Below are 13,204 nucleotides of genomic sequence, written 5' to 3'. Positions count from 1 at the left end.
TGGGGTCCTGCTATAGGGGCTGGGGGGGGAATGGGGTCCTTCTATAGGGGCTGGGGGCTGCTATAGGGGCTGGGGGCCGCTATAGGGGCTGGGGGGGTCCTTCTATAGGGACTGGGGGGGGAATGGGGTCCTTCTATAGGGGCTGGGGGCTGCTATAGGGGCTGGGGGGTCCTTCTATAGGGACTGGGGGCTGCTATAGGGGCTGGGGGGTCCTTCTATAGGGGCTGGGGGCTGCTATAGGGGCCGGGGGGTCCTTCTATAGGGGCTGGGGGCTGCTATAGGGGCTGGGGGCCGCTATAGGGGCTGGGGGGGTCCTTCTATAGGGACTGGGGGGGAATGGGGTCCTTCTATAGGGGCTGGGGGCCGCTATAGGGGCTGGGGGGGTCCTTCTATAGGGGCTGGGGGCTGCTATAGGGGCTGGGGGGTCTTTCTATAGGGACTGGGGGCTGCTATAGGGGCTGGGGGGTCCTTCTATAGGGGCTGGGGGCTGCTATAGGGGCCGGGGGGTCCTTCTATAGGGGCTGGGGGCTGCTATAGGGGCTGGGGGCCGCTATAGGGGCTGGGGGGGTCTTTCTATAGGGACTGGGGGGGGAATGGGGTCCTTCTATAGGGGCTGGGGGCTGCTATAGGGGCTGGAGGGGTCCTTCTATACGGGCTGGGGGCTGCTATAGGGGCTGGGGGCCGCTATGGGGGCGGGGGGGTCCTTCTATAGGGACTGGGGGCTGCTATAGGGGCTGGGGGGTCCTTCTATAGGGGCTGGGGGCCACTATAGGGGCTGGGGGGGAATGGGGTCCTTCTATAGGGGCTGGGGTTTTTCTGTAGGGGCCAGGGAGGGGCTGAGGTCCCTCTATAGGTGCCGGGGAGGGGGGCTGGGTCCTATAGGGGCTGGGGGTCCCCATGCTGACCCCCCCCCCCGTTTCCAGGCAGCTCTTCTGCGACTTCGGGGACGACATGGTGGTGACGGACACCAACGGGGAGCAGCCCCTCAGCGCCATGGTTTCCATGGTGACCAAGGTACCGGCTGCTGGGGGGGGGCCTCGGCATCCCATAATACCCCGGGGGCTGGGGGGGGCAGAGCCGGACTCCTGGGACCCCCCCCAGAGCCCTGGGACCCCCCCCCAGACCCCTGGGACCCCCCACATGGGGCCGTGGTTTCCATGGTGACCAAGGTACCGGCTGCCGGGGGGGGGCCTCGGCATCCCATAATACCCCGGGGGGAGGGGGGGGCAGAGCCGGATCCCTGGGACCCCCCCCCAGACCCCTGGGACCCCCCCCGACCCCTGGGACCCCCCCCAGGCCCCCCCCAGACCCCTGGGGCCCCCCCCCCATATGGGGCATTTTGGGGGGTCTCTGGGATGCCTGGGGTGGGGGCAGGGCACCTCCTGGATCGCAGGGTGGGGGAGGGGTGTCACCCAGCACCCCTGGGACCCCCCCCGACCCCTGGGACCCCCCCCAGACCCCTGGGACCCCCCCATATCACATTTTGGGGGTCCCTGGGGCGTGTGGAGTGGGGGCAGGGCACCTCCCGGATGCCAGGGTGGGGGAGGGGTGTCACCTAGCACCCCTGGGACCCCCCCCCAGCACCCCTGGGACCCCCCCCGACCCCTGGGACACCCCCCCCCCCCCCGCAATCCCTAGGACCCCCCCCCCGCCCAGACCCCTGGGACCACCCCAGACCCCTGGGCCCCCCCCATATGGGGCATTTCGGGGGTCTCTGGGATGCCTGGGGTGGGGGCAGGGCGCCTCCCGGATGCCAGGGTGGGGGAGGGGTGTCACCCAGCACCCCTCGGACCCCCCCCGACCCCTGGGACCCCCCCAGGTCCCCCCCCAGACCCCTGGGACCCCCCCATATCACATTTTGGGGGTCCCTGGGGCGTGTGGAGTGGGGGCAGGGCACCTCCCGGATGCCAGGGTGGGGGAGGGGTGTCACCCAGCACCCCTCGGACCCCCCCTGACCCCTGGGACCCCCCCCAGACCCCTGGGACCCCCCCCCAGACCCCTGGGACCCCCCCCTGCACCCCTGAGACCCCCCCCGACCCCTGGGACCCCCCCCAGGCCCCCCCCAGACCCCCGGGACACCCCCAAACGGGGCATTTGAGGCTTCTGTGGGGTGGCTGGGGTGGGGGCAGGGCACCTCCCGGCCCCCGGGGTGCCCCGGGCTGGGGGAGGGGCGTGTCCCCCCCCCCTCAACGCCCCTCCCCCCCCCACCCAGGGGTGCCCCGGCGAGGTGACCTGCCTGGACGAGGCGCGGCACGGCTTCGAGACGGGCGACTTCGTCGCCTTCACCGAGGTCGAGGGGATGGAGGAGCTGAACGGCTGCGGCCCCCTCGAGATCCGCGTCCTCGGTCAGCGCCGGGGGGGCTGGGGGGGCCCTGTAGGGTGCTGGGGGGGGTGGGGGGGCCGCTGGGGGGGCTGGGGGGGCCCTATGGGCTGCTGGGGGGGGCGGCTATGGGGTGCTCGGGGGGCTGGGGGGGCCCTATGGGGTGCTGGGGGGGCGGCTATGGGGTGCTCGGGGGGCTGGGGGGGGCCCTATGGGGTGCTGGGGGGGCCCTATGGGGTGCTGGGGGTTCTGGGGGGGCTGCTTTGGGGGCTGGGGGGGCTTTATGGGGTGCTTGGGGTGCTCAGGGGCCGCTATGGGGTGCTGGGGGGTTGCTGGGGGTGCTGGGGGGGCTGGAGGGGCCCCTATCGGGTACTGGGAGTGCTGGGGGGGCCCTATGGGGTGCTCTGGGGGCTGGGGGGGGCCCTATGGGGTGCTGGGGGTTCTGGGGGGGCTGCTATGGGGTGCTCGGGGGGCTGGGGGGGCCCTATGGGATGCTGGGGGGTGCTGAGGGGGCTGCTATGGGGTGCTGGGGGTTCTGGGGGGGGCCCTATGGGGTGCTGGGGGGTGCTGAGGGGGCTGCTATGGGGTGCTCTGGGTGCTGGGGGGGCAGCTATGGGGTGCTGGGGGGGCAGCTATGGGGTGCTGGGGGGGCTGCTGTGGGGTGCTGGGGGTGCTGGGGGTTCTGGGGGGGCCCTATGGGGTGCTCTGGGTGCTGGGGGGGGCGGCTATGGGGTGCTCGGGGGGCTCAGGGGGCTCTATGGGGTGCTGGGGGGCTGCTGTGGGGTGCTGGGGGGGCTGGGGGGGCCCCTATCGGGTACTGGGAGTGCTGGGGGGACCCTATGGGGGTGCTCTGGGTGCTGGGGGGGCGGCTATGGGGTGCTGGGGGTTCTGGGGGGGCTGCTATGGGGTGCTCGGGGGGCTGGGGGGGGCCCTATGGGGTGCTGGGGGGGCCCTATGGGATGCTGGGGGTTCTGGGGGGGCAGCTATGGGGTGCTCTGGGTGCTGGGGGGGTGCTTGGGGTGCTTGGGGGCCGCTCTGGGGGGCTGAGGGGGCTGCTATGGGGTACTCGGGGGGCTGGGGGGGGCCCTATGGGGTGCTGGGGGGGCCCTATGGGATGCTGGGGGTTCTGGGGGGGCTGCTATAGGGTGCTCTGGGTCCGGGGGGGTCTGGGGGGGCAGCTATGGGGTGCTCTGGGTGCTGGGGGGGTACTTGGGGTGCTTGGGGGGCCGCTCTGGAGGGCTGAGGGGGCCGCTATGGGGTACTCGGGGGCTGGGGGGGGCCCTATAGGGTTTTGGGGGCCTCTATAGGGTGCTCTGGGTGCTGGGGGGGGTGCTTGGGGGTGCTGGGGGGCCGCTATAGGGTGCTGTGGGTGCCTGGGTCTCTTCTATAGGGTGCTCTGGGGGGCGGGGGGGCCGCTATGGGGTGCTCGGGGGGCTGGGGGGGGCCCTATAGGGTTCTGGGGGCCGCTATAGGGTGCTGTGGGTGCTGGGGGGACCCTTTGGGGGTGCCTTCTATAGGGTTTCTGGGACACTTCGGGCTCTTCTATAGGGTGTCTTGGGCACCTTGGTTGCATCTATAGGGAGCTTGGGTGTCTGAGTCTCTTCTATAGGGTGCTCTGGGACACCTGGGTGCCTTCTATAGGGTGCTCTGGGACACCTGGGTGCATTCTATAGGGTCTTCTGGGTGCCTGGGTCCCTTCCATAGGGTGCCTGGGTGCCTTCTATAGGGGGTCCTGGGCATCTGGGTGCCTTCTATAGAGTCTCTGGGACACTTGGGGCCCTTCTATAGGGTGCTCTGGGCACCTTGGTTCCATCTATAGGGTCTCCTGGGTGCTTAGCTCCCATCTATAGGGTCTCTGGGAGTCCTGGGTCCCATCTATAGGGTCTCTGGGGTACTGGGGTCCCTTCCATAGGGTGCTCTGGGCACCTTGGTTCCATCTATAGGGTCTCCTGGGTGCTTAGCTCCCATCTATAGGGTCTGTGGGACTCCTGGGTCCTTTCTATAGGGTCTCTGGGATACCGGTGTCCTTTCTATAGGGTCTCCCGGGTGCCTGGGTCCCTTCCATAGGGTGCCTGGGTGCCTTCTATAGGGGGTCCTGGGCATCTGGGTGCCTTCTATTGAGTCTCTGGGACACTGGGGGCTTTTCTATAGGGTGCTCTGGGCACCTTGGTTCCATCTATAGGGTCTCCTGGGTGCTTAGCTCCCATCTATAGGGTCTCTGGGACTCCTGGGTCCCTTCTATAGGGTCTGCCGGGTGCCTGGGTCCCTTCCATAGGGTGCTCTGGGCACCTTGGTTCCATCTATGGGGTCTCCTGGGTGCTTACCTCCCGTCTATAGGGTCTCTGGGAGTCCTGGGTCCCATCTATAGGGTCTCTGGGACTGCTGGGTCCCTTCCATAGGGTGCCTGGGTGCCCTCTGGGGGGGTCGTGGGGTCGGTGGGTGACAGCCCCTCCCCCAGGGCCCTACACCTTCAGCATCGGGACACCAGCGGCTTCGGGGACTACGTCAGGGGGGGGATCGTCACCCAGGTCAAGATGCCCAAGCACATCCGCTTCGTGAGTGGCACTGGGAGCACTGGGAGGGACTGGGAGGCGCTGGGGGGGAGAGCTGCGAGGCGCTGGAAGGGGGTGGGGGGGTGCTGAGAGGCGCTGGGTGGGACTGGGAGGTGCTGGGAGGGTGTGGGGCGCACTGGGAGGCGACTGGGGTGGCACTGGGAGGCACTGGAGGGGGCTGGGGGGTGCTGGAAGGGGGCTGGGGGCGCTGGTTGGGACTGGGAGGCACTGGGAGGGGACTGAGGGGAACCGGGGGAGCCCTGGGAGGTGCTGGGAGGGGGCTGGGGGGGACTGGGGGGGACTGGGAGGGGGCTGGGGGGTTCTGGGAGGGGGGCTGAGGGGACTGGGAGGGGGCTGGGAGGCACTGGGAGGGGGCTGGGGGGCGCTGGGAAGGGACTGGGGGGTACTGAGAGGGTGCTGGGAGCACTGGGAGGGGACTGGGAGGGCACTGGGAGGTACTGGGAGGGGACTGGGGGACACTGGGAGGTGCTGGGAAGGGACTGGGGGGTTCTGAGAGGGTGCTGGGAGCACTGGGAGGGGACTGGGAGGTACTGGGAGGGGACTGGGGGGGCACTGGGAGGTACTGGGAGGGGACTGGGGGACACTGGGAGGTACTGGGAGGGGACTGGGGGGGCACTGGGAGGTACTGGGAGGGGACTGGGGGGCACTGGGAGGGACTGGGGGGGCACTGGGAGGTACTGGGAGGGGACTGGGGGGCACTGCGATGAATGGAGAGCGGATTGGGAAGTACTGGGGGGGATTATGGGGCACTGGGAGAGGACTGGGGGAACTGGGAGCGACTGGAGGCTGACTGGGAAGTACTGGGGGGATTATGGGGCACTGGGAGGGACTGGGAGGGTGTTGTGGGGGATTAGAAGGAGACTGGGGGACTACTGGGAGGCACTGTGGGTGTACTGAGAGGGAACTGGGAAGGACTGGGAGGGGGTAGTGGGGTACTGGGGGGCACTGGGAGGGGACTGGGGGGTACTGGGAGGGGACTGGGGCACTGGGAGGTGTTGTGAGGCAGATTAGAGGGAACTGGGAGTGACTGGGAAGAAATGGGGGGCTGTTGGGAGGGATTGAGGGGATTACTGGGATGGGACTGGGGGGCACTGGGAGGTACTGGGAGGGGACTGGGGGGGCACTGGGAGGTACTGGGAGGGCACTGGGGGCACTGGGAGGTGTTGGGAGGCGTTGTGGGGTACTGGGAGAGGGATTATAGCGAACTGGGAGTGACTGGGAAGTAACGGGAGGGATTGAGTGGGTCACTGGGAGGGGACTGGGTGGGAACTGGGGGGTACTGGGTGGGAACTGGGGGGTACTGGGACGGGACCAGGGAGCACTGGGAGGGGACTGGGAGGAATCTGGAGGTCATTGGGTGGGATTGGTGAGTACTGGGAGGTACTGGGTGGTGGTGGGAGGTTACTGGGAGGAGTTTGGGAGGGAAGCGCGGGGCCCTGGGAGGGACTGGGGCGGTCACTGGGATATACTGGGAGGAACTGGGAGGAACTGGGAGGAACTGGAGGAACTGGGAGCTGCCGCGTCCCCAGAAGCGGCTGCGGGAGGCGCTGGCGGAGCCCGAGCTGGTGGTCACCGACTTCGGGAAGGCCGAGAGAGCTCCCATGATGCACTGGGGCTGGCAGGCCCTGCACCGCTTCGTACGCCAACATGGCCGCCCACCACGGCCGCGCCACCAGGTGGGGACCGCGGGGGGGCTCGGGGACCGGGGGGTGGCCGGGGGGGTGGGGGACATGGAGGCCACCAGGTTCTGGGCCAACATGGCCGCCCGTGGTGGCTCCACCCCTGGTTGGGGACATTGGGGACATGGAGGCCACCAGGTTCTGGACCAACATGGCCGCCCATGGTGGCTCCTCCCCTCTTTGGGGATGCTGGGACATGGAGGCCACCAGGTGCTGGCCCAATATGGCCGCCCACAATGGCTCCTCCCCTGGTTGGGGACGTTGGGGCCATGGGGGACGTTGGGGACATGGAGGCCACCAGGTTCTGGACCAACATGGCCGCCCATGGTGGCTCCTCCTCTCTTTGGGGACGTTGGGACATGGAGGCCACCAGGTTCTGGACCAACATGGCCACCCATCATGGCCCCACCCCTCTTTGGGGAGCTTGGGGATAGGGGGGACCTTGGGGATAGGGGGGACCTTGGGGACATGGAGGCCACCAGGTTCCGGACCAACATGGCCGCCCACAGTGGCTCCTCCTCTCTTTGGGGACGTTGGGACATGGAGGCCACCAGGTTCTAAACCAACATGGCCGCCCATCATGGCCCCGCCCCTCTTTGGGGAGCTTGGGGACATGGGGGACCTTGGGGACATGGAGGCCACCAGGTTCTGGACCAACATGGCCGCTCATGGTGGCTCCTCTTCTCTTTGGGGATGTTGGGACCTGGAGGCCACCAGGTTCTGGGCCAACATGGCCGCCCATCATGGCCCCGCCCTTCTTTGGGGAGCTTGGGGATAGGGGGGACCTTGGGGACATGGAGGCCACCAGGTTCTGGACCAACATGGCCGCCCATGGTGGCTCCTCCCTCTTTGGGGACACTGGGGACATGGAGGCCACCAGGTTCTGGGCCAATATGGCCGCCCACGATGGCTCCTCCCCTTGTTGTGGACCTTGGGGACATGGAGGCCACCAGGTGCTGGGCCAATATGGCCGCCCACGATGGCTCCTCCCCTGGTTGGGGATGTTGGGGGCCATGGGGGACATTGGGGACATGGAGGCCACCAGGTTCTGGACCAACATGGCCGCCCACAGTGGCTCCTCCCCTGGTTGGGGACCTTGGGGACATGGGGGACCTTGGTGACATGGAGGCCACCAGGTTCTGGACCAATATGGCCGCCCACCATGGTCCCACCACCCCTTGGGGACCTTGGGGACCCCAAGGCCACCGGAGACGTTGGGACCACCATGGGGGACATCAAGGCCATGGAGGCCATCACATCCCACCCCAACATGGCCACCCATCGTGGTCCCACCACCCCTTGGGGACACCAAGGCCACCAGAGACGTTGGGGCCACCACGGGGGACATCAAGGCCATGGAGGCCACCAGGTCCCACCCCAACATGGCCACCCATCGTGGTCCCACCACCCCTTGGGGACACCAAGGCCACCAGAGACGTTGGGGACACCAAGGCCAAGGGGGACGCTGGGGCCACCACAGAGAACATCAAGACCATGAAGACCACCAGGTCCCACCACCGCTGGTGGCCCCCCATGGCCGTCCCCAAGGACCCTCCCTGTTGTCCCCAACCACGTGTGTCCCCCACACCCTAGGGTGACGCGGCCGAGGTGGTGGCCCTGACCCGCGAGGTGGCCCCCGCCGGGGGCGGAGCTTGACGAGGACCTGCTGCGCGAGTTGTCCTACCAGGCCACCGGCGACCTCGCCCCCGTCAACGCCTTCATCGGGGGCTTGGCGGCGCAGGAGGTCATGAAGGTACGGGGGCCACCCGTGTCCCCTCCCCCCGCCCGGCACCCGTGTCCCCTCCCCCACCCGGCACCCGCTAAGGACCCACGTGACGCAGGCGGTCTCGGGGGAAGTTCACGCCCATCACCCAGTGGCTCTACTTCGACGCCTTGGAGTGTCTCCCCGAGGAGAACAAGGAGGTGGTCCTCACCGAGGAGCAGTGTCGCCCGGTGAGCACCCATGGGTGGGGGGCACCCGGAGGCGGGGGGTGGGCGGTGGGTGGAGGACGTCTGGGTTGGGGAGGGTCTTGGTGGCACCCGGGGGTTGGGTGCTGTGGTGTCACCCATGGGTTGGGGCACCGTGATGTCACCCATGGGTTGAGCACCACCTTGGGGACACCCATGGGTGGGGGTTGGCTGGAGGACGCCCATGGGTTGGTCATCATGTTGATGTCACCCGTGGGTTGGCCACCATCTTGGAGACACCCGCGGGTGGGGGTTGGTTGAAGGACAACACCCATGGGTGGGGGTTGGTTGGAGGACGCCCATGGGTTGGTCATCATGTTGATGTCACCCATGGGTTGGCCACCATCTTGGAGACACCCGTGGGTGGGGGTTCGTTGAAGGGCACCCATGGGTGGGGGTTGGTTGGAGGACACCCATGGGTTGGTCATCATGTTGATGTCACCCATGGGTGGGGATTGGCTGGAGGACACCCATGGGTTGGCCGCCACCTTGGAGACACCTGTGGGTGGGGGTTGGTTGGAGGACACCCATGAGTGGGGGTTGGCTGTAGATTGGCCATCATGTTGACATCACGCAAGGGTTGGGCACCTTGATGTCATCCATGGGTTGGCCACCACCTTGGGGACACCCATGGGTGGGGTTTGGTTGGCTGGAGGACACCCACGGGTGGGGGTTGGTTGGAGGACACCTGTGGGTTGGCCATCATGGTGACATCACCCATGGGTTGGGCGCCTTGACATCACCCAAGATGAGACACCCATGGGTGGGAGTTGGCTGGAGGACACCCATGGGTTGGGCCACCATCTTGGAGACACCCATGGGTGGGAGTTGGCTGGAGGACACCCATGGGTGGGGGGGGGTTGGTTGGAGGACACCCATGGGTTGGCCGCCATCTTGGAGACACCCATGGGTGGGGGCTGGCTGGAGGATACCCATGGGTGGTGGGCTGGGTGGGCGACGTTGGGTGGAGAATGTCTGGGTTGGGGAGGGTCTTGGTGGCACCCGGGGGTTTGGGCGCTGTGGTGTCACCCATGGGTTGGGGCACCATTTTGGAGACACCCATGGGTGGGGGTTGGCTGGAGGACACCCATGGGTGGGGGTTGGCTGGAGGACACCCCATGGGTTGGCCACCTTCTTGGGGTTACCCATGGGTGGGCATCTCCTCGGGGTGGGTGTTGGTCCTAGGGCACCCATGGGTGGGCATGTCCTATGGAACAGCCATGGGTTGGCCACCTTCTTGGAGACACCCATGGGTGCCCTTTGGCCGTCAGCCACCCACGGGTGGGCATCTCCTTTGGGACACCCATGGGTGGGCCACCTTGGGGCCACCCACGTGCGGGCATCTCCATGGGGTCGAGCAACCCCCGAGCGCCCATTCCCTTGAGGAACCCATCCCTTGACCACCACCTTGAGGCCACCCATGGGTGCCCGTCACCCACGGGGCCACCCATGGGTGGCCTTGGGGTCCCCGGTGCCACGCCCGGGTGACGCGTCCCTTTGTCCCCAGCGCAACAGCCGCTACGACGGGCAGATCGCCGTCTTCGGGGCGGAGCTGCAGGCCAAGCTGGGCGCCCAGAAGTACTTCGTGGTCAGTGTCCCCATGGGTCCCCAAGGGTCCCCACCCATCCCCAGGTGTCCCCTCATGTAGTTATGGGTCCCCCAAGTGACCTCCTGGCCCACCCTTGTGTCCCCAGGCCACCATGGCCACCTCAGGCTGTGTCCCCACATGTCCCTCAAGTGTCTTCATGGGTCTCCTGAAGGTTCCCAGGTGTCCCCAAGTGTCCCCTCACGTAGTTATGGGTCCCCCAAGAGACCTCCTGGCCCACCCACGTGTCCACAGGCCACCACGGCCACCTCAGGCTGCGTCCCCACGTTTCCCTCAGGTGTCTTCATGGGTCTTCTGAAGGTCCCCACCTGTCCCCAAGTGTCCCCACGTGTCCCCAAATGTCCCCTCACGTAGTTATGGGTCCCCCAAGTGACCTCCTGGCCCACCCACATGTCCCCAAGCCACCACAGCCACCTCAGGCCGTGTCCCCAGGTGTCCCTGAAGTGTCTTCATGGGTCTCCTGAAGGTCCCCAGATGTCTCTCAAGTGTCCCCAGGTGTCCCCACGGGTCCCCTGAGTGTCCCTGCACGTCCCCATGGGTCCTCCAAGTGTCCCCACGTGTCCCCTGAGTGTCCTCATGGGTCCTCAGTGGTCTCCTGAGTGTCCCTGCGTGTCCCCACGGGTCCTCCAAGTGTCCCCACGTGTCCCCTGAGTGTCCTCATGGGTCCTCAATGGTCTCCTGAGTGTCCCTGCATGTCCCCACGGGTCCTCCAAGTGTCCCCTGAGTGTCCTCATGGGTCCTCAGTGGTCTCCTGAGTGTCCCTGCACGTCCCCATGGGTCCTCCAAGTGTCCCCACATGTCCCCTGAGTGTCCCCATGGGTCCTCCAAGTGTCCTCTGAGTGTCCCCGCGTGTCCCCATGTGTCCCCTGAGTGTCCCTGCACGTCCCTGTGGGTCCTCCAAGTGTCCCTTGGGTGTCCCCAAGGGTCCCCACAGGTCCCCTGGGTGTGCCTACACATCCCCATGGGTCCTCCAAGTGTCCCCGCGTGTCCCCACGTGTCCCCTGAGTGTCCCTGCATGTCCCCATGAGTCCTCTAAGTGTCCTCACGTGTCCTCCGAGTGTCATGATAGGTCCTCAGTGGTCCCCTGAGTGTCCCCAGGCGTCCCCATGGGTCCTCCAAGTGTCCCCACGTGTCCCCTGAGTGTCCTCATGGGTCCTCAATGGTCTCCTGAGTGTCCCTGCGTGTCCCCACGGGTCCTCCAAGTGTCCCCACGTGTCCCCTGAGTGTCCTCATGGGTCCTCAATGGTCTCCTGAGTGTCCCCTGCGTGTCCCCACGGGTCCTCCAAGTGTCCCCACGTGTCCCCTGAGTGTCCTCATGGGTCCTCCAAGTGTCCCCACGTGTCCCCTGAGTGTCCTCATGGGTCCTCAATGGTCCCCTGAGTGTCCCTGCACGTCCCCATGGGTCCTCTAAGTGTCCCCACGTGTGCTCTGAGTGTCATGATAGGTCCTCAGTGGTCTCCTGAGTGTCCCTGCACGTCCCCATGGGTCCTCCAAGTGTCCCCACGTGTCCCCTGAGTGTCCTCATGGGTCCTCAATGGTCTCCTGAGTGTCCCCAGGCGTCCCCATGGGTCCTCCAAGTGTCCCCACGTGTCCTCTGAGTGTCCTCATGGGTCCTCAGTGGTCTCCTGAGTGTCCCTACACGTCCCCATGGGTCCTCCAAGTGTCCTCTGAGTGTCCCCATGTGTCCCCAAGTGTCCCTGCACGTCCCCATGGGTCCTCCAAGTGTCCTCTGAGTGTCCCTAAGTGTCCCCACGTGTCCCCAAGTGTCCCTGCACGTCCCCACGTGTCCCCTGAGTGTCCTCATGGGTCCTCAATGGTCTCCTGAGTGTCCCTGCGTGTCCCCACGGGTCCTCCAAGTGTCCCCACGTGTCCCCTGAGTGTCCTCATGGGTCCTCAATGGTCTCCTGAGTGTCCCTGCGTGTCCCCACGGGTCCTCCAAGTGTCCCCACGTGTCCCCTGAGTGTCCTCATGGGTCCTCAGTGGTCTCCTGAGTGTCCCTACACGTCTCCATGGGTCCCCAAGTGTCCCTGCACGTCCCCATGGGTCCTCCAAGTGTCCTCTGAGTGTCCCTAAGTGTCCCCACGGGTCCCCTGGGTGTCCCTACACATCCCCATGGGTCCTCCAAGTGTCCCCACATGTCCTCTGAGTGTCCCTGCACGTCCCCATGGGTCCTCCAAGTGTCCCCTGGGTGTCCCCAAGGGTCCCCACAGGTCCCCTGGGTGTCCCTACACATCCCCATGGGTCCTCCAAGTGTCCCTTCAGTGTCTCCACATGTCCCCATGTGTCCCCTGAGTGTCCCTGCACGTCTCCATGGGTCCTCCAAGTGTCCCCTGAGTGTCCCTGGGTGTCCCCAAGGGTCCCCACAGGTCCCCTGGGTGTCCCTACACATCCCCATGGGTCCTCCAAGTGTCCCTTCAGTGTCTCCACATGTCCCCGCGTGTCCCCGCGTGTCCCCACGTGTCCCCGCGTGTCCCCGCGTGTCCCCGCAGGTGGGGGCGGGGGCCATCGGCTGCGAGCTGCTGAAGAACTTCGCCATGGTGGGCCTGGGCTGCGGCCCCGAGGGCAGCGTCACCGTCACCGACATGGACACCATCGAGAAGTCCAACCTCAACCGCCAGTTCCTCTTCCGGCCCTGGGATGTGACGGTGAGGGGGTGGGGCCGGAGGGGGAGGGGCCTAGGGGGGCGGGGGGTGAGTGGGCGGAGCCTGGAGGGGCGGGGTCTAGGAGGCGGGCACCACCGTTGGGTGGTGGCCCAACGTTGGCCAACGTTGGGTTGAGCGGAGTCAACCACCAGGCCTTGGTGTGTGGTGAGTGGGAGGGGCCAAAATGGGTGTGGCTAAAGGGGAGGGGCCTGCGGGGTGGAGGGTGAGTGGGTGGAGCCTGAAGGGGCGGGGTTTCAAGGGGTGGAGTCTGCAGGGCAGAAGCTGCCGTAGGGTTGGTCAACGTTGAGTTGTCCAAGGCCAATGGTGAAGTGGTCTGGAGGTGGGAGGGGCCTAAAAGGGTGTGGCTAAAGGGGGAGGAGCCTGTGGGGTGGAGGGTGAGTGGGTGGAGCCTGAAG

General features: G+C 66.8%; 1 protein-coding gene across 1 annotated transcript in view; it reads left to right on the top strand.

The window, feature by feature from the left end:
* Window positions 1-923: 923 nt before the first annotated feature.
* The window catches only part of LOC142359026 (ubiquitin-like modifier-activating enzyme 1), a gene marked incomplete at its 5' end in the record, with an annotated part of 29,020 nt that continues 16,739 nt past the window's right edge, over window positions 924-13,204 (top strand). The window contains 10 exon segments of the mRNA XM_075411890.1: window positions 924-1,014; window positions 2,213-2,345; window positions 4,779-4,796; window positions 4,799-4,875; window positions 6,423-6,569; window positions 8,166-8,210; window positions 8,212-8,340; window positions 8,430-8,525; window positions 10,048-10,128; window positions 12,636-12,791. Coding sequence (XP_075268005.1) covers window positions 924-1,014; window positions 2,213-2,345; window positions 4,779-4,796; window positions 4,799-4,875; window positions 6,423-6,569; window positions 8,166-8,210; window positions 8,212-8,340; window positions 8,430-8,525; window positions 10,048-10,128; window positions 12,636-12,791 — 973 coding nt within the window.

Source organism: Opisthocomus hoazin, unplaced genomic scaffold (genome assembly GCF_030867145.1).
Source record: "Opisthocomus hoazin isolate bOpiHoa1 unplaced genomic scaffold, bOpiHoa1.hap1 HAP1_SCAFFOLD_253, whole genome shotgun sequence".
Taxonomy (NCBI): Eukaryota; Metazoa; Chordata; class Aves; order Opisthocomiformes; family Opisthocomidae; genus Opisthocomus; species Opisthocomus hoazin.
This window is presented reverse-complemented; position numbering and strand designations above follow the sequence as displayed.